The 27,995-nt window shown below is 37.4% G+C and overlaps 3 protein-coding genes and 1 pseudogene across 4 annotated transcripts in view; 3 read left to right on the top strand and 1 right to left on the bottom strand.

Annotated features, from left to right (window-relative positions):
- LOC149738306 (uncharacterized) overlaps positions 1-27,864 on the top strand; it is a 37,994-nt gene extending 10,130 nt beyond the window's left edge. For both annotated transcript variants that reach the window (XM_089874518.1, XM_089874519.1), the window contains exons 3-6: positions 12,793-12,939; positions 15,432-15,536; positions 24,440-25,159; positions 25,365-27,864. In XM_089874518.1, coding sequence (XP_089730644.1) covers positions 12,793-12,939; positions 15,432-15,536; positions 24,440-25,159; positions 25,365-27,715 — 3,323 coding nt within the window. In that variant the 3' untranslated portion in view covers positions 27,716-27,864. The remainder of the gene's footprint in view (positions 1-12,792; positions 12,940-15,431; positions 15,537-24,439; positions 25,160-25,364) is intronic.
- Positions 548-7,358, top strand: LOC149738309 (zinc finger MYM-type protein 1-like; annotated as a pseudogene).
- On the top strand, positions 8,977-9,839 carry LOC149738308 (zinc finger MYM-type protein 1-like). Its single transcript, XM_089874521.1, has 2 exons — positions 8,977-9,599; positions 9,637-9,839. Exons 1-2 carry the CDS (start codon positions 8,977-8,979, stop codon positions 9,695-9,697), a joined length of 684 nt encoding a protein of 227 aa, XP_089730647.1. The 3' UTR covers positions 9,698-9,839.
- LOC149738307 (52 kDa repressor of the inhibitor of the protein kinase-like) lies at positions 16,671-17,837 on the bottom strand. The gene is made up of 3 exons (XM_089874522.1): positions 17,227-17,837; positions 16,978-17,174; positions 16,671-16,922 (listed from the first exon to the last, which is right to left on the bottom strand). Exons 1-3 carry the CDS (start codon positions 17,828-17,830, stop codon positions 16,827-16,829), a joined length of 897 nt encoding a protein of 298 aa, XP_089730648.1. The 5' UTR covers positions 17,831-17,837; the 3' UTR covers positions 16,671-16,826.
- Positions 27,865-27,995: the final 131 nt, after the last annotated feature.

The raw sequence follows: 27,995 nt of genomic DNA, 5'->3' as shown, positions 1-27,995 counted from the left end.
CATCGTCGGCTTCATAGTCCAGCTCTTCAAATGCCCATTTTTTTACAGTAGTTTCACTTGCCATGATTAACTTGGTCTAAAAATCCAAGCAACACAAGTCGTTTTACTGCGGTTTACACGTAAATCTAAATATGTGTATTCGATTAATGTTCATGAACATTTGTTGCGCCATAATACCGGAATGCCTTTTTCTTTTTTTCTCGCCATTGCCGTGTCTCTTTTGTTGTTGCCGCAAGGGTAGCTATTCCAAACGCAAAGGTATATATCACCGATCGTTACGTCTCATTTATGCGATAATCATCGTTCTGATACGATTGGCAATTTATTAATATGTATTACTTAGTTTATGTAGCCAATCCTTTAAAATGAAATTATAAAACAAAATTTCAGAATTTTTTTTCGCAAGTCCTTTTATCGTCGGCACTGATTTGCCGATGGTTTTTAAAATACGACGGCAAAACGGTCGGCAATTGCCGATTGCCGACCTGAGTGTCCAGGGCTGTTAATCCTAAACGTCACAGTAGCGGTTGTGACGTAATAAAAGATCTTCAAACCTACAGGTGCACGCTTGCGCAATATCCTACGATTTTTATTTCCATCACAATTATGATTGTAACATCAAGGGTTGGAATTACGCAATACGAAAGTCACGATAATGGATTGCATCACAATGCTGTTTGTGACGTGATGTATCGCCCCAAGTTGGTATTTCTTATCATCTGACCTTATATAATGTCACGATAATGAATGTCATCACTAGAGGTCGACCGATATATCGGTTTACCGTTATTATCGGCCGATATTTACATTCTAAATGAATCGTTTGTGCGAAGCGACGAGCGTCCTACTTGACCTTTACGTGCGTTGTAGTTTGACCTTTACATAGTTTAACGTCCATGTGCGTTGTAGGTCAACGTCTACGTGCGTTGTAGTTTAACGTCCACGTGTGCATAGTTTAACGTCCATGTGCGCTGTAGTTCAACGTCTACGTGCGTTGTAGTTTAACGTCCACGTGCGTCATAGATTTGTACAAAAGCAACAAATTTGGAGTTACCTATTAGGAACATGCAGACTAAGTGATGACCAACCATTTTTATCTATAATAACTTGTAGTATCTTAAATACAGGTATTAATTTTGTTTTATACCGATTATTTCATATGTTTCGCTATAGTGTCAAATATCGTTAAAATATCGGTATCGGTAAAAGCTAGAAAATATTGGTATTGGTGGAAAAAATTGATATCTAGACATCACAATACAGCTAGTGATGTAACAGTTACGTTGGTGGGCGTGTGTTTAATTAACAGTAACATAAATCTAGCCAGAAGTTAAAGCGTAACCACTAGAGATTTAATCGTCGACCGTAATCGCGAATGGTTTATTTTATAAAATACGCAAATCGTATGCGCTTGTTTACTTCATTATGAAACACGATTACGTTAGGGATGCGGTAACATTGCCTGTTTAACAGGGTTATTGTTTGTTTAGCCGAATTGTAATGCCTTCGTACGGGCCATCGCAGGCTCGCGTCAGTAAAAATGCGATTTCTAGAAAGTTACGTATCGTATGACATAGTAACCCAAAAAGTAACTGCAATCTGGCCACCCCGGTTTTCGTCTGAAGATGTCATTTTGGATTTTGAAAAGCCTTTATAATTTAGTTAAATCAAGTATAATGCTCTGGTTACTTCTTGTGCTTTATATAGGTTATGATACTTATGGGCTTTGTTTTTAGTCCAATAAATGTTGTTTGTGGGTAAGCTTGTGTTTAAAAGGAAGTACTGAAGTAAAAATGATAAATTACAAAAGAAAAACTTTAGAACAAAGGTCGGCAACCTACGTCTGGCCTGCGAGCGATTAATTTCGTTCGAAGTAAACGTTCGTTACGTTAAAAAACGTCTCACAGTATGGTTTTGCAACATTAAAAATGTCATTATGACGAAATACAGCCTATTGTTTCCTTGGGATTGGACTTTGAAACCTCAACTGGCATGCACCATATGCATGCTTTCATAAAGTATATTTTAAATACGCAACAATGGGGCTTTGTTTATAGTAAAAGTTTACATGAAAACAGGATTGTAGAAGTTGTAAATCCGGACGGTGATCAATTAATTTTATTGAAAATCTGGACATAATATATTTTCATGCGTCTGACTAAAGGCACAGTCTAGTGCGGGCGCCTGTGCGATAGAAAGGTTGTTCAAGCTGCGTTCTAATGTTTTATTTTCATCGGGTGTTCATAATTATCAGGTAACGAAATCTATCCAGTCATGAACATTGCCGTACTGCAATTTGAACATTTTGCATTCAGTTGTTATGTCACATGTCTTATTAGAACATAAATATTAATTATGACGTTTCATAACGTAACAATCGGGAGGAATGTGCCCACTGCCCAACCAACCATGAGATCAAACCATCGTGTATGAACATCACATTTTTACGTTCTGCGCTGGCTTTAAAAATAAAGGAAGACGCATGTGGTAGCATACATTCCACACCTAACAAGCGAGGCAATCATTGTGAAATTATTCTCATAAAAAATGACCTAATGAAACGCTGGTTCTCGTGCAGTGCCAACAAACAGTGTTTTTTGACTTCAAGCTCTTGTTTTTTTTGTCCAAGCTCGGCCGGGACGATACCTTGTAATACCATATTACAATTTGTGTTGGTTCCAATTTATTGATAGCGTCTACCCTTGCTCTTATATTTGCTCCAATTAAAATTTACAGAATCGCGATTTACTTACATTTAAAGTTGAAACTAATCTTGGTTGCTGGCTTAAAGTTCTATCGGGAAAAAAATAATTATACGAAAACTATGCAGGTCGTATACAAGCACATAAACCACAATTGTTTTCTATTATTTTAATAATTTGTCGCAGCCGTTTTAAAATGTTTTGCCACCTCAAAAAATATGAATTTCTTTAAAAAATCGACTTCTAGGAATTTGATTGATAATCCATAGTTTGCATCATAGGCAGAGAACTTTTAAAATGCCAGGGTATGCCAAATATTTGCAGCATACTACCAATAATATTTTAGCCACCAACAACAACAACAAAATGCACTGTTGGCAAACTGTTTGTATATTTTGAGCTATATTTCAAGCTATAGAATCGTCCGTGCAGTTTTAAAACATAAGAAATAAAGTAATTCCCGCCGATCGCTATTAGACAACGATCTTAAAAAACTGAGCACCATCCAATAAAAATATAACATCACGATAGTTTTGTGCTGTTGAACATTACATATGTCATTTTTTATAAATCTTGTGTTTGTGGGGTCTTTGTATAAAACGCTTGTAAATCGCTTTTATTAAAAACGTTTGTAAATCGTTTTTATTAAAACATTTGTATATCGTATTATTAAAAATGTTTGTAAATCGTTTTATTAAAAACGTTTGTAAATCGTTTTATTAAAAACGTTTGTAAATCGTTTTATTAAAAACGTTTGTAAATCGTTTTTATGTGCTTGCCAATATAGGCTTTGACTGTTTCGTGGGTTAGCCATTACGTTTGATTTTACTTTCACGGAGGCGTGAGTTCTGTAATATGCGCAAGGACCTTTCGTTCGATTTTATTACGTCGTTTTTTCGAGGGCATATCCCAGAAACTTCTAATATTAACGCATTAATGCTTACAATGAGCAAACATTCACAGGATGTTTTGAAATGGATGCGAAAGGATAAATACAAGTTTTTAAGCCCCGCAGTACAAAACGAAATTTTGATAATGTGCAGCCACAAAATTTTGAGAAATATTCTGAAGCAAATCACGAGGGCAAAGATGTTTAGCATCATAGCAGATGAAATCACTGATATAAGTCGTAAAGAATAATTGTCTATATGTTTTTGCCATGTGGATGATAATTTTACGCCAATTGAGACTTTCTTGGGGCTGCATTGGGTAAAAGAAACAACAGCTCAATTGCTTTTTAACGCTATCACCACTGCACTAATTTCACTCGATATTGACATTCAAGATTATGTGGGCCAAACTTACGACGGTGCTGGCAACATGCGCGGTCGTTTAAACCAGGGGTGCAACCAGGGGGGCTGTTTTGCTGTCATGATAGCCCCCTTTTCCGCAGACACGCACGCAGCTAGAAAGTGCTAAGACGTACACACACGCGTTGCATTCAATATTAGATTCGTTCGCTTGGAATTGGAACAATTTTTCGTTCAATCGTTACGTCACTTGGTCTATTGCAACGTAACTATTAATTATGACGTTTCATAATAAAACAATCTGGAGGAATGTGCCCACTGCCCAACCAACCACGACATCGAAACATTGTGTATGAGCGTCATACTTTTACGCTATGCGCCGGTCTAGGAAATAAAGGAAGACGCATGCGGTAGCATACATTCGACACCTAACAAACGAAGCAATCGTTGTGAATTTATTCTCATGACAAGTGACGTAATGAAACTCTGGTTCTCTTGCGGTGACAACGAACGACGTTTTTTTGGCTTCTGTCCAAGCTCGGCCGGGACGATACTTTGTAATATCATATTACAATATCAGTCGGCTCCAATTTACTGATAGCGTCGCTACTTGCACTTATATTTGCACCAATTAAAATTCATAATAATCGCGGTTTATCTGCATTTAAACCAGTGGTTTCTAAACTTTATCTACTCACGTATACATATTTTTGGTTCATGCAGCGTCTCGTACCACCTATACACTAAACTACTAAAGCCTCGTGAACCACTCATTTTAAATAGGGAAATTAGAAACCGTACAGCGGGCACACCTATTTTTTCTGCGGATATTTGTAACACAAACTTGGCACTGCCTTTCTCAAAGTTGCGTGTAAAATAATTGTAATTTGCCAATTAAACAGGGTGGAATAAACAACATAAATAGGTTCCATAAGTAGCACTGCTGTATATTTACGATGTTTTCCTCAGCCAAGCAGCCTAATTATTACGAAACAGTAGGGATTCACACATGGATCCATTGCATCATAATACAATTGTTTGACCTGGTAATAGATTACGACCACTGGCGCCTAACCTGGGTATGCAGGGTACAAAATAAGTACCCTGCTAAAATCGAGGTTACCCAGGAGTACCCTGAATTAATCGCATATATCATTAAATGTGGCAAATCCGCTTTACAAAATCAACGTGCTTCGGTACATTGTTACGTAATGTACAACCCTTTTTTACATAATAGTAGGTGGTCTTACGCACGTTTACGAAACAATTAAAAACTGACTACCAATCAAAAACAAAGGAATCGTAACTTTTTTGAAATGACAACCTTGCATTTTATTGTGTATCGTCACTAATGGAGCTTTAAAAATTATATATATACTTATTTTACGAAATTTCGCCTACGTCGTCTGAACTAAGCGCATACGTAAAATGGATAAAACAAGAAAAAGGAAGCTTCAGCCAGCAATTTATTCTTTTTTCGAAAAAAATACGACCCGTCATCGTCACGAAGCACCAACTTTGCCGTACATTTCAGAACCATGTCTCTCTCCCCCAAGTATTTGTGTTTTGGCAACACCAGAAATATCCAGGCAAGTATGTTTAGATAACGAACCTTCTACGTCTGCACCAACACCCCCTATGAAAAACGATGGTGGAAAGTTCAAAGTAAATTGGACTTTGCAATTTCCTTGGATTGCCTATGACGAACGAAGAGATGTCGTGACATGTGGTTTGTGTACTGAAGCGGTGGAAGGAACTTATAACAAATAAATCTCGTAATGCTATAATAACTAAATATCACACTTGGATAAATGGGTTTAACGCTTGGGAGACGTGCTGTAAAGGCTTTTACAAAGCACGATGAAAGTGCACTCCATCGTGAGTGCAAAGAGGCAGTCCTTATGCATCGACAACAGGATCGTACTCGGTTGGCATTAGACACAAAAACAGAAGAACGACTAAGAAAAAATCGTCTTGCTCTAGATGCCATCTTTGACTCCATTATTTTTCTTTCCCAACAAGGATTAGCTCTTCGTGGGCACACCGATGACAAATCAAATTTGTTTAATGTCATGAGACTGTTGTCGCAACACAACGATGAAGTACACGATTGGTTGTACGTTCGCGGAAAAGCTGAATGGTTGGGACACGACCTTCAGAATGAAATCCTAGGAATGGTGGCCGATAAAGTTCGGCAGATTGTTGTTTCGTCTGTTAAAGACACAAAATACTTTGCAGTTATAGCAGACGAAACCACTGATGTGAGTCGCAAGGAGCAAGTTTCTGTTTGTGTTGGTTATGTGACGGAAAAGTTTGAAATTTATGAGGCATTTCTTGGTTTCTTTGAAACAGCTAACACCGATGCGTTAACCTTGTGTGGGATAATAGAAAATGGAGTCATTGCTTGTGGTTTAGACTTAAAGAACTGTGTTGGCCAATCATATGACGGAGCGGCAAACATGCGAGGATGTATCAGCGGTGTTCAACAAAGAATGAAGATAATATATCCAAAGATGTTGTACGTGTACTGCATTGGACACCAACTGAATCTAATTGTACAGGATGCATTACAGGCAAATTGCCACGCGAAAACGGCTTTGTCAATGCTTACAAGTGTTGTAAATTATATTAAATCTTCGCCGAGGCGTTTGGCTTTCTTCAAAGAATTTTCTCTTGGCAACGAGACGCACCACACCAACAGGTCATTGCGTCCTTTGTGTCCTACCCGCTGGGTTCTACGTCTTCCATCTATCGAGACGTTTGTGGCAGAATATGAGAATATTCTTGACTGGCTGGATGACGTAGTAAAAGATCCATCAAAATCTGCAATTACTAAAGGAGCTGCCCGACCATTGCTATTGGGCCTGGAGGACTTACAGGTATATTTCATGTTGATGTTGATAAAAAAATTCTTAGACTCATCCATCCCATTCACGTTCAAGTGCAGTCGTCTGCTATGACAGTTGATCGATGCAGGCGTTTAATAGAAGGGTTGTTGGTGGCATTGTCAGGACACAACAACATACATGAGGCGACCAGTTTTTATAATGCTTGTATTGAAAGCAGCCGGCAAATAGAGTTACAGTTGCCCTCAGTTCCCCGCGCCTCTGGCCATCGAAGTAGAGATACGATGCGTATGCCAAGTTGCCCCGTGGAATATTTTACCCAAATATACATTGAATTGTTCCAAAAGACATCTGAAGCTATCTTGGCCAGATATCCTTCTGGTGACTTATCATTTTTATCCGATATCGAGGCTTTTCCGCAGACACGCACGCAGCTAGAAAGTGCTAAGACGCACACACACGCGTTGCATTCAATATTAGATTCGTTCGCTTGGAATTGGAACAATTTTTCGTTCAATCGTTACGTCACTTGGTCTATTGCAACGTAACTATTAATTATGACGTTTCATAATAAAACAATCTGGAGGAATGTGCCCACTGCCCAACCAACCACGACATCGAAACATTGTGTATGAGCGTCATACTTTTACGCTATGCGCCGGTCTAGGAAATAAAGGAAGACGCATGCGGTAGCATACATTCGACACCTAACAAACGAAGCAATCGTTGTGAATTTATTCTCATGACAAGTGACGTAATGAAACTCTGGTTCTCTTGCGGTGACAACAAACGACGTTTTTTTGGCTTCTGTCCAAGCTCGGCCGGGACGATACTTTGTAATATCATATTACAATATCAGTCGGCTCCAATTTACTGATAGCGTCGCTACTTGCACTTATATTTGCACCAATTAAAATTCATAATAATCGCGGTTTATCTGCATTTAAACCAGTGGTTTCTAAACTTTATCTACTCGCGTATACATATTTTTGGTTCATGCAGCGTCTCGTACCACCTATACACTAAACTACTAAAGCCTCGTGAACCACTCATTTTAAATAGGGAAATTAGAAACCGTACAGCGGGCACACCTATTTTTTCTGCGGATATTTGTAACACAAACTTGGCACTGCCTTTCTCAAAGTTGCGTGTAAAATAATTGTAATTTGCCAATTAAACAGGGTGGAATAAACAACATAAATAGGTTCCATAAGTAGCACTGCTGTATATTTACGATGTTTTCCTCAGCCAAGCAGCCTAATTATTACGAAACAGTAGGGATTCACACATGGATCCATTGCATCATAATACAATTGTTTGACCTGGTAATAGATTACGACCACTGGCGCCTAACCTGGGTATGCAGGGTACAAAATAAGTACCCTGCTAAAATCGAGGTTACCCAGGAGTACCCTGAATTAATCGCATATATCATTAAATGTGGCAAATCCGCTTTACAAAATCAACGTGCTTCGGTACATTGTTACGTAATGTACAACCTTTTTTACATAATAGTAGGTGGTCTTACGCACGTTTACGAAACAATTAAAAACTGACTACCAATCAAAAACAAAGGAATCGTAACTTTTTTGAAATGACAACCTTGCATTTTATTGTGTATCGTCACTAATGGAGCTTTAAAAATTATATATATACTTATTTTACGAAATTTCGCCTACGTCGTCTGAACTAAGCGCATACGTAAAATGGATAAAACAAGAAAAAGGAAGCTTCAGCCAGCAATTTATTCTTTTTTCGAAAAAAATATGACCCGTCATCGTCACGAAGCACCAACTTTGCCGTACATTTCAGAACCATGTCTCTCTCCCCCAAGTATTTGTGTTTTGGCAACACCAGAAATATCCAGGCAAGTATGTTTAGATAACGAACCTTCTACGTCTGCACCAACACCCCCTATGAAAAACGATGGTGGAAAGTTCAAAGTAAATTGGACTTTGCAATTTCCTTGGATTGCCTATGACGAACGAAGAGATGTCGTGACATGTGGTTTGTGTACTGAAGCGGTGGAAGGAACTTATAACAAATAAATCTCGTAATGCTATAATAACTAAATATCACACTTGGATAAATGGGTTTAACGCTTGGAGACGTGCTGTAAAGGCTTTTACAAAGCACGATGAAAGTGCACTCCATCGTGAGTGCAAAGAGGCAGTCCTTATGCATCGACAACAGGATCGTACTCGGTTGGCATTAGACACAAAAACAGAAGAACGACTAAGAAAAAATCGTCTTGCTCTTGATGCCATCTTTGACTCCATTATTTTTCTTTCCCAACAAGGATTAGCTCTTCGTGGGCACACCGATGACAAATCAAATTTGTTTAATGTCATGAGACTGTTGTCGCAACACAACGATGAAGTACACGATTGGTTGTATGTTCGCGGAAAAGCTGAATGGTTGGGACACGACCTTCAGAATGAAATCCTAGGAATGGTGGCCGATAAAGTTCGGCAGATTGTTGTTTCGTCTGTTAAAGACACAAAATACTTTGCAGTTATAGCAGACGAAACCACTGATGTGAGTCGCAAGGAGCAAGTTTCTGTTTGTGTTCGTTATGTGACGGAAAAGTTTGAAATTTATGAGGCATTTCTTGGTTTCTTTGAAACAGCTAACACCGATGCGTTAACCTTGTGTGGGATAATAGAAAATGGAGTCATTGCTTGTGGTTTAGACTTAAAGAACTGTGTTGGCCAATCATATGACGGAGCGGCAAACATGCGAGGATGTATCAGCGGTGTTCAACAAAGAATGAAGATAATATATCCAAAGATGTTGTACGTGTACTGCATTGGACACCAACTGAATCTAATTGTACAGGATGCATTACAGGCAAATTGCCACGCGAAAACGGCTTTGTCAATGCTTACAAGTGTTGTAAATTATATTAAATCTTCGCCGAGGCGTTTGGCTTTCTTCAAAGAATTTTCTCTTGGCAACGAGACGCACCACACCAACAGGTCATTGCGTCCTTTGTGTCCTACCCGCTGGGTTCTACGTCTTCCATCTATCGAGACGCTTGTGGCAGAATATGAGAATATTCTTGACTGGCTGGATGACGTAGTAAAAGATCCATCAAAATCTGCAATTACTAAAGGAGCTGCCCGACCATTGCTATTGGGCCTGGAGGACTTGCAGGTATATTTCATGTTGATGTTGATAAAAAAATTCTTAGACTCATCCATCCCATTCACGTTCAAGTGCAGTCGTCTGCTATGACAGTTGATCGATGCAGGCGTTTAATAGAAGGGTTGTTGGTGGCATTGTCAGGACACAACAACATACATGAGGCGACCAGTTTTTATAATGCTTGTATTGAAAGCAGCCGGCAAATAGAGTTACAGTTGCCCTCAGTTCCCCGCGCCTCTGGCCATCGAAGTAGAGATACGATGCGTATGCCAAGTTGCCCCGTGGAATATTTTACCCAAATATACATTGAATTGTTCCAAAAGACATCTGAAGCTATCTTGGCCAGATATCCTTCTGGTGACTTATCATTTTTATCCGATATCGAGGCTGTTTTGTTGGGAGAGGGTGATTCAGGAAACATAGAGAAAGTCGAAACATTTTACCATGACGTAATCTCGCCTGCTTCTCTGAAGGAAGAGATACAAATTTTAAAACGGTATATATCTGCTAAATCAAGCAGTATTTCAACCACGTCACAAATGGCAGAATTTCTTCTTCAGAATGAAGCGATTTCATTACTAACCCCAAATCTAACACAGCTCCTTCGTGTGTATTTCACATTGCCATGCTCCAGTTGTGAAGCCGAGCGCTCATTTAGCGCTTTGCGTCGAATTAAAACTTACCTCAGATCAACAATGAGCGAGCAAAGACTGAATGACGTTTGCACCCTAAATGTGCACCAGGGCAACATTGTCGACACGCAAGATTTGGTGGATGCTTTCATAAAAAAAGCTACTGTACGAAGTAACACATTTGCTCACACACAATGCCTTCAAATTAGGTTTTTAATTAATTTCTTGGCTTGTAGAAAATGCGGAAATAAAACGTTACCAATATAAACGTTGCTCGATTTGCAGTGGTTATACAATATCGGTTGTTTTACCACAGTAAATTAGGTTAAATGACGTCAACGAATATGCTGAACAGTCCTTTTCTCAGCTTACTTACGCAGCACTATGCGTAAAGATCAGTTTTATTATTGCTTTGGGATGTTTATCTATAACTGTTTCGCATGTGTAGCAATTGTGACTTTATCTCATACAATCGAATATCAAAAATTTTGATTGCTGTCGTCTTTGAACCCATTTTTATTACACATGCCATGTGTCATCTGGTGAGTAGACTTAACTCGATTACGACTTAATGATTTAACTGAGGTATAGAAACTTGGTTAGTATCACAAAAAGAACAAGAGATCACAGGTCTAATGCATGAGCACGGTATAAACTAATTATAGTATTAATTAACCCTATCACTAGAATGGTCGACTGAGATCAATCAAAAACAAATCAAAAGTAACCAACAAATCGGGTTTCAGTCGCCATTGGTGACTGTGGAGCAGTAGATAGAATACATTTGATCGTGTATTATAACTCATTAAACTTAAGACCTACAAGGATTGAAAGTTTGGTAAAGAATATGTGTAAATACGCTTTGTACAACTCCTGTACCATGTGTTGACATGTAAACTTACAGACGTTTGTTTTTGTGAACTTGGATAAACCGTAACCTTGCAGTATTATAGGTAATGTTAGAAGTTAATATTATTCATGTTGTGGTGGCTGCATAATGATTTATTGCAAGCGGTAAACTAAAAGAGCGAAGAAACGAGAGACGCTGTGTTTATACCGAAAATAACGTTAGGAAAAAGGCACTCGTCTACGCTTCGGTGCACACACGCTAATTGTGCGGTTATATTCTGGCGGCTGTATAATGATTTATCGCGAGCGGTAAACTAAAAGAGCGAAGAAACGAGAGATGCGGTGTTTATACCGAAGATAATGATAGGAAAAGGGCACTCTTCTACGCTTCGGTGCGCACGCTTATTGTGCGGTTTTAAATCTGAAAATTTAGTCTAAAAATTAAAAATATATATTACGATTTGATTTCAATCAATTAAAGAGAAATGCTAGAATTGAGAATTAGGATAAGTGTGGAAAAAATTGTTGTTGTTGCTGATTGCTGACGAAAAAAGGATCTATATGACCACTACCGTCGCAAAATAAGCTTTGCCGTTGTAACCCAATAACATGACAACGTACGTGGTAATTTAAAAGTTCAAATGATTCTGTAAAACAGGGGCGGTTCTACAGTAGAAAGTTGGTATGCCCCTTTAAAGGGTTGCATAATTTTCTTCTTAAAATATAAATAATGTAAGATTTATTATCACATCTCCAATTTTAAGGGTTTTTTTTATCAATTTTATTATAAAGAATCTCACATTCAAGGATTAATTACAGAAAGATGAAATAAGATTGACATATTTTTAATTAAATTTGTGTGCAATGGTGAGGGTTTCATAAGAATTCATTGCCTTACAGCTCAAAAGTGTTGTTAATAATAATAATATAAAGCTAGTAGTTGCGGCAGAACCACACAAATTTAAAGACAGATTCTTATGCTGGCCAAATAAATTTCAGTTTCACACGCTGGTGGTCTTTTGCTGTCCCTTTTTGTAAAAAATGACAGATGTCGGCAAAATAAAAAAAAGGCACTTCTTAAATTGCTGCTTCCGTTAAAGGATGCAAAATAAATTAAAATATCAACCGTGTTTGGCAAGACTAATGGTGTGACAGTGTATACGATTCGCATGCCCGTCTGCTAGTTGCTAGACCACTGACCGAACATACACAAACCGTTCGATATAACACATATGAAAAGAGCAACGTAGGGAAGTACATTTCTAATATGTTAGGCTGCGATTCTATGAATATTTATTGGTCTTGAGTAGGCTATGCAGTATTCCCACAGCTAGTTCAAGTTTTTAATATTAATACTTTTCCCTAGAAATTGTATTAAAACAAGTGGAACCATGGAACAGTGTTAAAGTGACGTTCAGCATTCCACGTGAAGCTGCTGAGAAGTTGATAAAGTTGGCTGCCAACAACAGTAATGAACTTAGTGAACTTGGTGTTCTGTCTGTTCAAGTTGAAGGTAAATTGATAAATAACAGAAGGACAATGTGAAAAACTTGCCCAAAATGCGTTTTTCTCTTTTTATATTGTTGTGTAGTCTTTGTCTTTTACTGTGACATTGAGTAAACATCAAAGAAAGAGGAATTAAATAGTATATTAACGTGTCATTAGACAATTTCACTGATGGTCTAGTAGAACTAATGAGGTGAATTTATCTTTTGTAAGAAGCGAATATAGTCATACCAACAGTAGACTTTACAGAAAAGTAATACAGTCAACTTCGCTTAATCAAACCACATCTAGACGAATCCGAGCTTGGCCAATTAACGCTGCGATTTGTTACTAACTACGTAACCAGGGGTGCATACAAAACGGGAGTTATGGGAGACAGAGTCCAGACCCCCTTCCCCTTTGAATCTTAATTAATTTTTTTTAAATGGTTTCATGAAAGGGACTTTGTTTTCTTAACAAAATTAATCCAATTAGAACCTGCATGTTTGCATTTGTAGTTAATTTTCACTTAAAACTGCGATAAAACAATGAGTTATAATCGCGCTGTTTGCTTCAATAGGCCCATTATTTTCTGAACAGTTTAGGTGTATTCCTGGGCAGAGTAGGCCACGGGTACCGCAGTTTATTGCCACTGGTTCACGAGCAAATTATATTTATTTCACATGAAAGTTACACAACAGTAATTATAGAGTTGCACAGCATTAATTATACAATGCGAATTTTGGCCAAACATATGAGTGTGTCGCATTTTTTCAATGATTTAAATGATGTCATAGCCAACCCGCTGCTCTCTGTATATCATAGAAGTTTAAAAATATTGGCGCCCCTGCTTTAAGCAATGGTTAAGATCGTTAAGAACCTTCACAATAACTGTATTCGTCCGTGGATCTCTAATAATAAACCTCTTCACCATTATGACGTAAATAATCAACGTATGAATCGCCAGTATGATATAACAAAGATTGGGACCCCCTTTTTTAATTCCTGGATACACCCCTGTTACTTGTAGTACTTTTCCGGGAGCAAATTTACAACCTTTAAAAAATAATTAAAGAGAAAGCTATTGGGGGGAGGTAAAATTTATTTGAAAACAATTACAAATTAACCAATTAATCAATTACAAGTTCACCAAGAAATAATTTCTTAATAATTGAGCCTGTAGTTTAATTTTTATCCACTTTAGCAGTTTTTTTGGTTTATTTCATCAAGTTTTTAGGCGCATTAAAATCTTGGTTATCGGCAACTGTAATTTACAAAATATCGGTATCAGTTTGAATAAAGCAATATTGGTCGGCTGTACTCAACGTGTTGCAATAATAAAAACGCACGATCAAAGGGAGACAATTAAGTTAAAAGAAGGTAGACTCGCGGTTTCTTTCTCACATTCCACTTTTCCACCGTTAAAACGATAACTTTGCATTGTCTTCCACACACATATATACCACGCACTGGCTTGCGTCACACACGTTTTACGTCAAACACGGCATTATTCGCCGATGAATCCCACGTGCTGTAGTGCAATCACGAAAGCAACCTGTTGTGTCGAGCTTTGCATCGATATAAACTTATATGTTTTATCTCGTGCAAAACAAATATTCGCATGCGAATCTCACGCAATATTCGGGTTCTTGCGAATATCAAAATAGTTCTGACTAGTCTGGTTATCTTTTAGTTGTTTACCTTTTTCATTTTCGGTCTTTTTTACTCTTCTGTGCAACATTATAACAATACCATGTGGGCTCGCCGCTTAGGCCAATTTTTAGTCAAGTGCGCATGCTTTCGAGCTCGACATATCCCAAATTCCAACCCACCGTCGCATTGACAAAGAAACAATCGCTTTTTCTCTCTAAATAGTGCACTCGCCTGTGCCTGATTGTGAAAAGTGGTACGTTTAGGCAGAGAAGCTTGCAAGTAGAAATTTAGATTCCTACAAAAGAAAACGGTCGCATTAAGCATGTGCTTCCACGGGATTGACTGTATTAAGTTTTAGAACCATTTTCTTAAATCAAAAAGTTTTACTGTTGGCTTACAAAATTAGTTAAACAAAAATGTTCGTATTTAATTTAGCTAAAATTTGTTTATCAACTATTGTATTGCAGGTAGCTGTAATAGAAAACAAGTTCATGAAACATACAGCATTAAGTTGTGTGTTGATTCTAAATGTTTTGCAGAATAATAATTTGCAACCAGTTGTAGGCAGAAAGTAGTTTGTATCAAAAGTCAAGTAATACTTACTTGTAAAGAAAGGGTGATACAGGTAATTAGACTGCAATATGAAAGTCAAGTAAAAGAATTCTTAAGTAAAGTGATATTTTTATTTAGCTCTGTTCACAGTCACAGGTCACAGCTCTTGTAATGTGTAATTATTTGGCTGATAAATGCTAAATGTATAATTTTCTTTGATTTTATTCCAGTAAGTTTGTATAAGATATCCATTTTAATTTTAAAAATAAAACTGTTGTTTTTTGTTTGCTACAAAAAAGTTGATACTGTTTTTAGGTAAAGAATTGATAAAGTTATCAATTGATATTGGAGAAGGAAAAACCCAGCAAGTTGTCATTCACCAACATACAGATAATTCAACTAATTCAGTATTACAAAAAGGTAATGGTTATTTGTTAGACATGTCAACCGCTTACAATTGGACATATCAGTAGCCTTATTAATTATTTTTCTTCAAAAAGTAATGTTTATTCTTTCCCCTCATCTTAATTTTTTTTGCTAAAATCAAATTATAAAATTAAGAATGTGCAAATCCAAGCTTAAAAGTCTATATATAGTCAAGTGGGGTAATAAAAAACAGAAAACATAAACTTTCGATTTTCTCCCCAAGTAATAAACTAAAAAAATATTTTTAGTCTGGAGAAACAGTATTCATCATACCTTGATGTCCAAAGACGAAAGTAGGATTTCTATGTTTCTTTATAATTTTATTCGAAATTTTGTGCTGTTTTTAATTTCCCAGGATTTGGAATAAAAACATTAGCGGAGCATTAAAAAACAATGTTTTCAAAAGCAACTTAACTTTATCTAAACAAAAAAAATTGATGATGGCAGTACAGGGTAATAATACAAATATTGGTCATACAACTTCGGTATTATCCAGTCTATATTTTCTTAGAAAACTCAACTTTTCCTCTTTTTTTCCACAAAAGCAAAACATCTCCCACATACTTTTAACAGGCTTGTTCTAAACCTTTTGTTTTCTAATTTATCATTATTACTTCAGTACTTCCTTTTAAACATAAACTTACCCACAAACAACATTTATTGGACTAAAAACAAAGCCCATAAGTATCATAACCTATATAAAGCACAAGATGTAACCAGAGCATTTTACTTGATATAGCTAAGTTGTAAAGGCCTTTAAATAAATTATTTAAACTAAATTCTGCAACATAACCATAAAAATGACTTGTAACCACTGGCGCAAATAGGGGGAAACCCCCCCCTTTAAAAAAATGAAATAAAAAAATTCATAATTTAAAAAAAAAAAAAAAATTTAATAATTTTTTTTTTAATAATTTTTTTTTAATAATTTTTTTTTACTTCAAAATAATTGTTTAAAAATTAATTTAAAGTTTTTAATCTTAAATTCCCCTATTCTGAGCCGGGGTCGGCAGCGGTGGCTTTCCGAAAAAGCATGTGAAAATTTTTAGCGGGGTCGGTATAAGGTGCTCAATCTCTCGTAAAAAAACATTATATTTTAAGGTCTAATCGAATGACAACAGCTCGATGTTAAAACGAAATCAATTTTATTTGTCAGTTATCCAAACATTACAATAATAATTCAAGACGGCGAGCTTTCAGAGCCGCGAATTGAGTAATTAAATGTTCCGTGTCGACGATTACGTCACGATGCACCGTCATCAAGGCAATCCCGTTCAGACGATCTTAACGCATGGTGCAGCGTAGGTAGGTTTTTAACCTACGTAGCTGGGAAAAGGAACGTTCAGCACTGGCTGTGGTGACTGGGAGCGTGGCAACAATCTAATAAGGGAAAGTGTAATTCATTTGTGCTTATTTCGACTCACGTAATGCTTACTTTTAAAAGTTGGCGAATATTTGGGAAGAATTCCCCGTTACACGCCTGGAGAGCAGATTTGGCGTCAGATGGCAGTTCTTTTTTCTCTGCTGACCACTTCTGTCGCCAATAGCCCAGCTCTGACGTAATCGTTGCAGCGGCATTTTTTTCCAGGTCTTCTGAATATAGTTCAACCAAATTTATGAGCTGATTTTCATCTAAAAATAGAACATAAGGTTTTTGTTTTATAGCGCTATTGTAATTATATACCAAAAGAATCGGCGAGATATTTTGGTATGAGTGCGTAACAGTTTGCTGCACGTTGAAATGTTGGAGAAAATCGTTCTTCAATTTGGCTAATAACGTCTTCAATGAACGGTAAGAACGTAATGTTGTGCAAATGCTGCTGAACGGTAAGGTTTGGAGAAGTACCGCGTGGTAGAGTGCATATAATCGGGATGTTGAGGCTTTCAGCAATGCACTTTGCATCATGGAAAATTTTTTCAAAGACTTCTTCTGAGTTTCCCCTCATAATCTGCAATTTTTTAAGCGTTTGTTTCACCATGTTTGCGCACGATACCAGGTCAACTTCTTTGCCTTGTAGATTAACTGATAGTCGATAGGTCTCTTCGAATACCGCAGCGATGCATTTTGCATCGCTCAAAAACGTGAAATCACGTAAATGCAGTTTGACTTCTGTTGCACCCTTCGAAGTGGCTATTGTGTTCGACATCTCCAGGTCAACCACTGCATGAAGAATGTGAGGATATAGTTCCAAAAATATTTGAACCGCTTCGTGCCGCTCGACCCACCGCGTCTCACAAAGTTGCTTTAAAGCTCTGTGTTTGATTGAATGACCTTGAAGAGCCTCCATTGCGTTTTCAGAAAGTCTTCTCGGATTTCAAGGCAATTTGGACGCACCTCGTGAACGTAGCGAACACAGATGGATAATTGCTCATGTAGTGATACATCGCTTGTTTCGTCCGCCAATACAGTATAATGGTTTGCGTTTTTTATATTTGCCACGATCTTCTTTCGCATTTCGTCCTCAAGGAGAGCTATTATCTCATTTTGAATGTACCAACTGATATAACGGGCTTTAGTTGGAGCTTCGTTAACAAATTCAAGGCAGTAGGAGTCACCAGAGGAAATACGGTAACGAAGCAAAGCTCGAAAATTGCCTTCGTTTATTGTCGTTTCAAAGTCTTCAGGGTTGTTGAGTGGTCCGCAGTCTCGATGGCCACGAAGGGGAATGTTTTGCCTGCAACATAATTTAATGGTATCTACGACACATTTCATAAAACGTCGATTTCTTGACACTTGTTGAGAGTGGGAAGAAGACATTTGATTGACCACGTTGCCGGAAGTAGATTCCCAGGTAGCAATAAAGTGTTCGGTACGAGTTTGCGCCAGTTTGTGATATTCTCTCTTGCTGTGTTCAGTTATGTATTCTCTTGCCTTTTTTAAGTTGGTCATTGGTGATGTTACGAAGCGGTTCAATAATGAACCTCCAGCAATTTCAGGTGCAAAGACCACGCAACTTTTGCAGAACGCCCCCTCCTTAAGGTGACTATATGTCAGCCATTTCCATTCATTTAACCAGTTGAGTTGAAAAGTCAAATCAACTGGTTTGCCTTTAACAATGCGTTGTTTCGTTGGAAATTTGTAGTGTTGTCCCGGCTTCCAACTGTTGTTTAGCAGGAGATATTTTGTTGTGTCGTCTAACGAGTTTCTGGAGTCCACGAACGTTCCTATGTCATTGTCAGGTTGCAGCATTGGACTTGGTTGTTTCTGCCTTGTAGCGGCAAGCTCTGCTGTGATGCTCGTTTCTGCACCAACATTTTTTTCTTGCGTTGTACTAAAAAATAAATTCAATCTTGCTTGTTTCTTTGGCTTGGGATTCATAGCGAACTCAATAGGCTTGTTTCTTTGAATCGGGATTCTTTGGGTTTGGATTCAGACAGTCTGACAGCATGGTATTTATACCTTTGGATTGTGACGTCACGAATATGGCGTGATAACGGCAAGTTGATATTGGGATTGGAAGATGCGCCTGGAATGACGCGTTCATGTGCAGTTGCACCTGGAATGACGATCCAGATGCACCTGGAATGACGTGTTCATGTGCAGTTGCACCTGGAATGACGATCCAGTGCATGCCAGCCTGGAGGGGCGTGATCGCCGCATGGTCAAAAGCGTTGATGGTCTAAATTTTCCATGATGCAAAGTGCATTGCTGAAAGCCTCAACATCCCGATTATATGCACTCTACCACGCGGTACTTCTCCAAACCTTACCGTTCAGTAGCATTTGCACAACATTACGTTCTTACCGTTCATTGAAGACGTTATTAGCCAAATTGAAGAACGATTTTCTCCAACATTTCAACGTGCAGCAAACTGTTACGCACTCATACCAAAATATCTCGCCGATTCTTTTGGTATGTAATTACAATAGCGCTATAAAACAAAAACCTTATGTTCTATTTTTAGATGAAAATCAGCTCATAAATTTGGTTGAACTATATTCAGAAGACCTGGAAAAAAATGCCGCTGCAACGATTACGTCAGAGCTGGGCTATTGGCGACAGAAGTGGTCAGCAGAGAAAAAAGAACTGCCATCTGACGCCAAATCTGCTCTCCAGGTGTGTAACGGGGAATTCTTCCCAAATATTCGCCAACTTTTAAAAGTAAGCATTACGTGAGTCGAAATAAGCACAAATGAATTACACTTTCCCTTATTAGATTGTTGCCACGCTCCCAGTCACCACAGCCAGTGCTGAACGTTCCTTTTCCCAGCTACGTAGGTGAAAAACCTACCTACGCTGCACCATGCGTCAGCAAGATTAGTTTTACCACGGCCTACTAGAGATATATCTCTCGTAGGCCGTGGTTTTACTATTGCTCTGAATATTTATCTATAACTGTTTCGCATGTGTAGCAATTGTGACGTTATCTCATACAATCGAATATCAAAAATTTAACTGCGGTCGTCTTTTTAACCATTTTTGCTACACACGGTGAGTAGATTTAACTCGATTATGACTTAATGATGTTTACTGAGATAAAGTTGGGTAGTATCACAAAAAATAACAAAGAACAAGGAACGTAATTCTAACGTGTTTTTTACATCCACGATGTAGCTAATAACGGACGCGTCAATGGACATTATGACGCAATTGACCGCATATAAATTGTTGTTACGTCGGAAAATAAGCTTCGCTGTCGTAACCCAATAACATGACAGCGTACGTGGTAATTTAAAAATTTAAATAAGTTTTTACAACGGGGGGGTTTTACAGTAAAAAGGGGGGGGGTTGTAGCAAAAATTTTTTTGCGCCTTCGGCGCAAGTCAGAACCCCCCCCCTTTCAACTCGTCTATTTGCGCCAGTGCTTGTAACTAAACAGTATTAACCTAAAAAATAAATTCCATTATCAGAAAATGTAGGCAAAGCAGTAAAATATCTGTTTTTAATACTTGGTTACCTTTAAAATCAATTAAATCATTAATTAAATTAAAATAATTTACATACATGGCTTTCGAATTAATTTTATCACAAAGTTAATATTGGTTGAGAAAGAAAAAATAAAAACAGAAAAAAACACAATTGTTTTTTTTTACCCACTTTAAAATTAAAATATACCAGCAGCAAGGTACTTAAATATGTAGCACATAGCTGCATTCAGAATAAATTTATCAAGAAGTGTACCAAACCCCATAAAAAGTTTTTTTTCAATTTTTTGTTTGGTTTAGTAATTTGTGTTTTACTGAAAAAATAATTATTATATAAAAGGACAGTTAGGATAAAAACGAAGCCAAATAAATGTCCTTTTTACCCACACAAGCTGTTTACAATAAAAATGATTTTTTAGTGAGCTAGGGGGGTTGTCCTTTCTTACCCCAAGTATTGTTTTTTATTACCCGACTTTACTATATATATTTTAATTATTTTATTATATTCATAAACATTGACGTCGAAACACAGTGTTGTAATGTATTCGTTCTGTGTGGTATATTTGTACCAGGCACTGTCGCTACAGCGCATGCGGAGTATGTCAGAACAAATACAATATGCACAGTCGAACACGAATGAATACGCAACGACTAAAAAGAGTTTCGGAAAAAAAATATTATTGTATATTTTTTAATTTTAAAATTATAATTTTTTTATGGGAATAGCATGCTAGCGACCTACATAGATGATTACAAAATTAAATTTTCAGGAAATTATTTGAAAATCAAATATTCATTTAAGTTATGACCATACTTTTTTATATTTAACACCCATACCCACACTTTTTTTAAAATAATGATTCATTTTTTGGGTATTATGTAGCGCCATAGCCAAGTTACGGGGTGTTGGGGTGGCCTGGCCACTAATTTTTTTGGGGGGGTGGAAAGTGATACATAAAAATCGTCGTTACGTTATTTTAATTACCGAAAACTAAGCTTAAATATTACGCGTGATGCCTTTGGGTTGTGAGCCAACTGTACTTCGCTTGGAACATTTTTCGTTCAATTGTTACGTTACTTGTTCTATTACAATGTAACTAATAATTATGACGTTTCATATTATAACAATCGGGAGGAATATGCCCACTGCCCAACCAACGATATCAAAACATCGTGTATGAGCGTCATATGTTTAAGCTCTGCGCCGGCGTGGGAAATAAAAGAAGACGCATGCGGCAGCATACATTTCACACCTAACAAACGAAGCAATCGTTGTAAATTTATTATCTTGAAAAGTGACGTAATAAATATCGATACTTTGTATTATCATGTTGCAATTTGCGCTGGTTCCAATTTACTGATAGCGTTGCTTCTCGCTCTTAATTTTGCACACATTAAAACTCACATAATCGCGGTTTTTCTACATTTAAACTAATAATCAGAAACATAAATTATAAAAAACTACAGATCATATAGAAGCGAATAAAACACGATTGTTTTCCAACAATCTCGTTTGTGACGTAACAATCGTAATGGTTCATCAAAGTTATTCTGACGTAAATAATCATTACATTATCCTCGATGGGCATGCGTAAAACTGTCACCAATGTTTTATTTGTTTTTACTAATTTAGATACGTCTTCCTAATAATGTAGTGTTAGTTTTAATTTACCGAATAAAATAGAATAGATCAATAGATATTCGTGTGCACAACCAATAAATGGGGTGTTTTATCGCATCAGATATAAACGTTGGCTAGACGTAAATATCACGACGAATCCTTATCTATTATACCTCGTCCACTCGCTAATCAAAGGTGAAATGTTTGAGCGTCTTAAAGATCGTTGGGTTTTCTCAAAATTGATATGCAAATACAATACGAAGGTTTGAGGACCCTTCATATTTTTACAATCGTAAAAATGGATATTTAAAACTTTGTACGTGTAGAATGTTGTACTCGTGAAACACCCATTGCGATCGGCAAAAGTGTTGCTGCAGTAAACAACATTAAACTGTTTTGATTGGAAAAAAACAACTGTTAAGTCAGTGCAGTTATGTCTAAACACGCCTATCTCAATGTAAACATTTAATAAAAAACAAAGCTGATATAATCGTAAACGTAAAACACAAGCTTTTAGTTTACTTTTGCAGGATTAACGATGAACTCGTCAATCGCTATTATGATGTGAATTTGTATTATGAGGTTGGAAATCCATGTGTTAATCGCCACTATGTTGTAATAAACAATCTGCTGAGGCAACCCAATTAATATTGTATTGCTTATTCGCGCACTGAACATTACTTTGCCGTGTTGCATGCCCTCGCACAAGGCGCTGCTCTAAACATTTGTGATCATATATGATGTCATAATGATTATTACGTCACACGACTTTTACGTCACTATAGCCGGTCACCCCATGAATAAAGCAAAACTTAGCGCCTATACATAGCGCTATATCATATTCAAAGCTGGATCAGTAGAGAATTCTATAAATGTGTTTTTTATTACGGATGTTAATACTTATTGAATTAATAATAATTTTTTTTCGGTATTGCTGGGATCTAGTTAGCACAGTGCCCGAAGTTTATGTTAGACGTACGATTGGTACACCAGCACCTGTATACTATAAGTAAAAGTGCCTGTTAAATTAGCCTAAAAAAAGTTTGTTAGTAGTACTTACTTTTTCTAGGCTACAAATAACATACCAACCCAGTTCTACTGACTTTAAATCGTGTCTGGAACGTTTTTAACGAAGGGTCGTGATAAGTTTGGATCGAGTGGTCATTGTATTTGTTCCAACCTACTGCCCATTAGCATTTCGGGGCATGCGCAGTATGGCCCGGTATAAATATTTCGATCAGAACGAACATATTACAACACTGGGGTATCAGGGTGAGGAAGCCTAGGCTAAGGTGGCGAAAAAATGGCGCTAGCCATGTATTTCATCGTAAACTGCTAAAAGTAGGAAACTAATACGACGCATGTCTCTTTAACATTCAAGCCTGTTTTAAACCTCCTACATGCCTAATGATTACGTGTCAATCCCTATTATAATGCTGATTTTAGTGCGGCGCCGTGGTATAGTGGTTAGCGCGCGGCTGCCTGTAACCCAGAGGTAATGGGTTCAAGGCTTGACGCTGCTACCATTGTTGCCGTATGTGTCCTTGGGCAAGACACTTAACGGCAATTGCTCCAACCCAGTGGTCACTAATGGGTTGTCTAAATTATCAGCCATACATAAAAAAAAATAAAAAAAATCCCCAAAAAATAATCACCCACAAAGTAACATACATGGTAACTCGTAAGCTGGCAAGAGGTGTTAAACCCGTGTGATAACGACTGTCATTTTCCAGCCACGCAAAGATAAAGTAAGTTACATTCAATTCATTCATTCAGATAATCAACTTGTGAATTGCTATTATGTCGTAAGTAATTGCCAGGTCAAACAATCGCTATTATAATGCAATGAATCCACGTGTGAATCCCTACTATTTCATAACAAACAGTCTACCTGGCTAAGAAAAACATGGTAAATATATGGCTTAACTACAAAGCAAACGTAAACTGAACGCTTGAAAAGAAAAAAACTTGTTTTGATAGATTTCAATCACCTTGGCACGACCCATTTTTCAACCCTGTGCGACCCATGTTTGTGTCACGACCCATACTTTGGGAACCACTGACCTAGAATGTAACTTATATCTATCTAACCACCCCGGTTTTAATCAGAATTTCCAATGTTTCGACGCCTGTGTTCATAAAGAATTCGTTGTAAGAAATCAGATAAACAAATTTACTTTTTTAGTGGTTTAAAAACTAGAGGCGATCAAAGTTAAATGACACTTTTTTATGAGAAATCTGATGCGTTGTCACATGAACAATTGACACCATTTTTTTACTAGCAGTTTTTTGTGTTTTAAAATTTTGCTTGTATCACAATATTAAAGCAACCTATCTATACATTTTTTTTTAATTTTCTGATGGTGCATGTGTGGTTAAACAGTTCATTTGTTTATTTCATAAATTACAGCCAACCAACTGTTAAATACTCAAGTCCATGGAGCAATGGCACCACAACAACAACATACATCGCTATCCGAGGTTCCCTCAAACCCCCCAATCAAAAAACGAGCTCGAAAATCAAAAGACAAACAAGCACCCAAGCAAAAAAGTGTAGCCAAATCAGATTTGGAATACAGATTTAACAATCAAAACTATTCACAAAATTTTGTATCTCTCAGTTCAGAAGAATCTCCTAACGCGGTTCATCAGTTTCCACAGACAAATCCGCAGCTATCTCCGAGTGTTGAGCAGATGGTTTCCGAAGCCTGGGACCAGAAAATCCAACATCAGCACATGCACAGTCAAAGTGCTGAAGCGGACATAATGGACATACAGTTACAGAGTTTATTATCAAGCTCATCAACAAGTGGAATTACTGCAGCAACAAACATTACTCCACACAGTATTCCTTCATATGGTCATGCTTCCCACCAATGCCGTACGGTTGTGAACCAAGATAATAGTTCTTTTTCTAATTCAGCTGAAATTAATGTGGTTCATCAGACAAACAACCAAAATGCCGTAACGCATAAGCAGCACAGTCTTCCTGCAAATTTTGCTCAGAGTTCAAACCATCAAACGTCAACAAAAATGTTTTACCCACAGTCCTTAATGCAACAAGGAAGTAGCAATCACTTTATGAGTGACCCGGGTCAATTTAACCGTGCCTTGGTAACACCAGAGTTAGGTAAATAGCTTATTTATTTTTTGCATATTTTATATAGTGTGCATCAAATTAAGAATGTATCTTGTTTAATAAACTTAATGAATGGTAAAATATGAAAATGTAATATATTATACATGTGTATGCTTTTTGTCTGTTTGTATAGTAAATAATAGTTTAAAACAGTTTCCATATTTTCTACTGTACTTACCTGTTGGTTCATTTCCAGGTAATAGTGATCCTTCAAACAACTTGAGGTTTCATACTACTGATAGTTACGGTAGTATGATCCATTCTAGTCAACACATTCCTATCATCACAAGCACATCAGGTAATTGGTCACAAGGGACTGTGGTAAGTGCAACTGCTTCTTCCTATAAAGTGCCTACTACAAATACTGCAGAACAGCATATGCTTCAATCACCAGGACCCAATCACAGTTCCTTTCCTCTCACAATATCTAATCAATCATCCAGTAAGATTATACCACAAAATATTTCTGTAGAGGAAATGAAACAAGAAAAGGGTCAGAACCACCAAGGCATGTCCATGGCTAGTCCGCTCCTTGTCACCCTTTTGCAAACAGAAGCATGTACCACTGGACTGAGTGCTATTCAAACTTTGGCACACACAACAGTGGCTGGGGAAAATCAATCAAAACCGAAACGAAAGAAACCAAACCGAAAAAAGAAACCAAAGTCATCTGCTCTTACTACGCCAACTGGATCAACAGTTCAAGCTGGCGGAGTGATGCTTTCTCCTCCAGAAGATCTTGCAAATATGTCTGGTGTTGAAGGACATGCCATTCCATATTTAAATCAAAGATTCAATCAATTTAAGGTTCAGGGTGCTGAACATGCAATGCACCAGAACATGTCTTCTACTGTGATGCATAATATGGCATCTATCAGTAAACAGAATTACCACGATCCTAAAATATCAGTAATTGAAACTATAAGTAGGAGTGATGTTGGTGCAAGATCAATGCCTTACTCAGGAAATATTACCAATCCGCATGAAGCATCTCAGCGAAGTCAGGTAACTGGACAAATTTTATATCAAAGACAAAACCCAGCTCTAATGCCTGGTACTCAGTCTTTTCCACATAACTTTGATGCTCCTAAATTTCAACAAAAATCAATGCTAACTATGAGTCCTCAACAACAATCCCAGCAGCAACACCTATACAACATACACATGAGTGGGAATCAGTTTCCGCAATACGATTCTAGTAGTAATCGTGTTGCCATGCCACAACAACCGCATTCAATAATGCAACATCATATGCATATGGGGGGTACTAAGACACCCAACCAATATGGTGTAGGAATAAATGCTGGTAATTTTGGATTATCCGAAGCTTCTCTGATGCAGCAAAATTTTGGAATGCAGTATACTGCAAACAATGCACAGCACATCTCATTACAAAATCAATTGCAGCAACAACAAATTATGAAAAGTCAAGCCACACGCACAAATCTAAATACCAACAGCAATGTAGGCTATGACAATGCTTATCCTGTAATTCCTCACCATCCAGCACCTGTGAAAAAGCATCAAACACTTCCAACTTTACCACATGCCCCAAATATCCCAGCTGACCAACATTACATCCAAAGTTCTGCTATAAAGAGTATTAAGGTTTCAAGAAATTCACATTTTGGATTCTTATCTACAGGAGTTCTATCTGTGGTCATGAAAGGTTCATGCAGCTTGCCTGAAACTAATAACAAATTGTCTTCATTTCATCTTCCCACATTACCACAAGTTTCAAGCTCACAAGTATGTGGACAACCTCTACGTTTAACAGTGCAACAAAAGTCACCTATATCTTTGGTTGACTCAGTTATGTTTGGGAATACAAGCCCAAAAATGGGTCATCACAACTCACTTTCTCCTCTTATGAGATCATTGGGTTCCCCATCATCACTATCTTCATCACATAGTAGTAGAAGCGGAACGCCTATGTCCCGTTCACAGTCAACAACTCCTCGCAGCTTACCACTTGCCAATACAAACAAAATTCCTTCAAGTCAAACTTGTCGTTCAATAGAACAATATTCTCATTCCGTGGTTACCCATCCACGCTTTTCAAATGCTACAACTACACCAATCAACAAATCTCACTGTAGCTCTGTACCAACAGCCAACTTTTTTCACCAACCATCTGCATCAAGCTATAACGAATTTCATCCAACTAAAATCGAAGATCAGCAGGAAGGTGCCCACCACATGTCTAATGTCTCTAAGCCTACGTACTGGAACCAACATAGACAGAACCGCAATGTTGTTTCAAGTGTTTCATCTAACATTTCCATACAACCTACAGGTACAATGAAACCAAACAAATATCAAACTCAAATTATCCATGATTCATCAAACCTTGGTGACCAAACAGTTAATACAGGTGCTCAAATTTTAACTCCAACAACCAACATTGTAGCTTCCGATCATTTACCAACATACCCCACCCTCCGACCTAAAGAAACTGCACCTGTCATAACTACGGGCAACTTGCCCACTTCAGTCACTCCGACAAATGTTAAAGATGTTGTTACCTGTACAAGTGAACAGACATAGTTGCATCTATGTTGCTGTTTCAAATTGAGTGTAACAAGCTTTTTCTGTGCATCACATTTGTTAATATTTGGCTTACATGTCTCATTTGACTTTTCGGCTGAGATCACGATTCATCAGTAAATAATAAACAAAAATCCAGTTCTGTTTTATACCATGTTTGTTTGTTCAAATTGCCCAATTAAGCACCTTGTTATACCAAAGTTGGCTTCCTTTTTCATATAGGTTGTTATAGTTCTGCATAAATACACAATCCGTACAATAGAGCGAGTCGGCTTTAAAG

The sequence above is a fragment of the Ciona robusta genome, chromosome 3, assembly GCF_009617815.1.
Source record: "Ciona robusta chromosome 3, ASM961781v2".
NCBI classification, from domain to species: domain Eukaryota; kingdom Metazoa; phylum Chordata; class Ascidiacea; order Phlebobranchia; family Cionidae; genus Ciona; species Ciona robusta.
This window is presented reverse-complemented; position numbering and strand designations above follow the sequence as displayed.

Excerpts from the sequence above, each read along its gene's own strand:
- LOC149738308 (XM_089874521.1), top strand. The coding sequence starts at position 8,977 with ATGCATCGACAACAGGATCGTACTCGGTTGGCATTAGACACAAAAACA. Across the intron at positions 9,600-9,636 it reads TATCCAAAGATGTTGTACGT|GATGCATTACAGGCAAATTG; the intron begins GTACTGCATTGG and ends CTAATTGTACAG.
- LOC149738307 (XM_089874522.1), bottom strand. The coding sequence starts at position 17,830 with ATGGAGGCTCTTCAAGGTCATTCAATCAAACACAGAGCTTTAAAGCAA. Across the intron at positions 17,175-17,226 it reads ATATCTCGCCGATTCTTTTG|ATGAAAATCAGCTCATAAAT; the intron begins GTATATAATTAC and ends TTCTATTTTTAG. Across the intron at positions 16,923-16,977 it reads ATATTCGCCAACTTTTAAAA|ATTGTTGCCACGCTCCCAGT; the intron begins GTAAGCATTACG and ends TTCCCTTATTAG.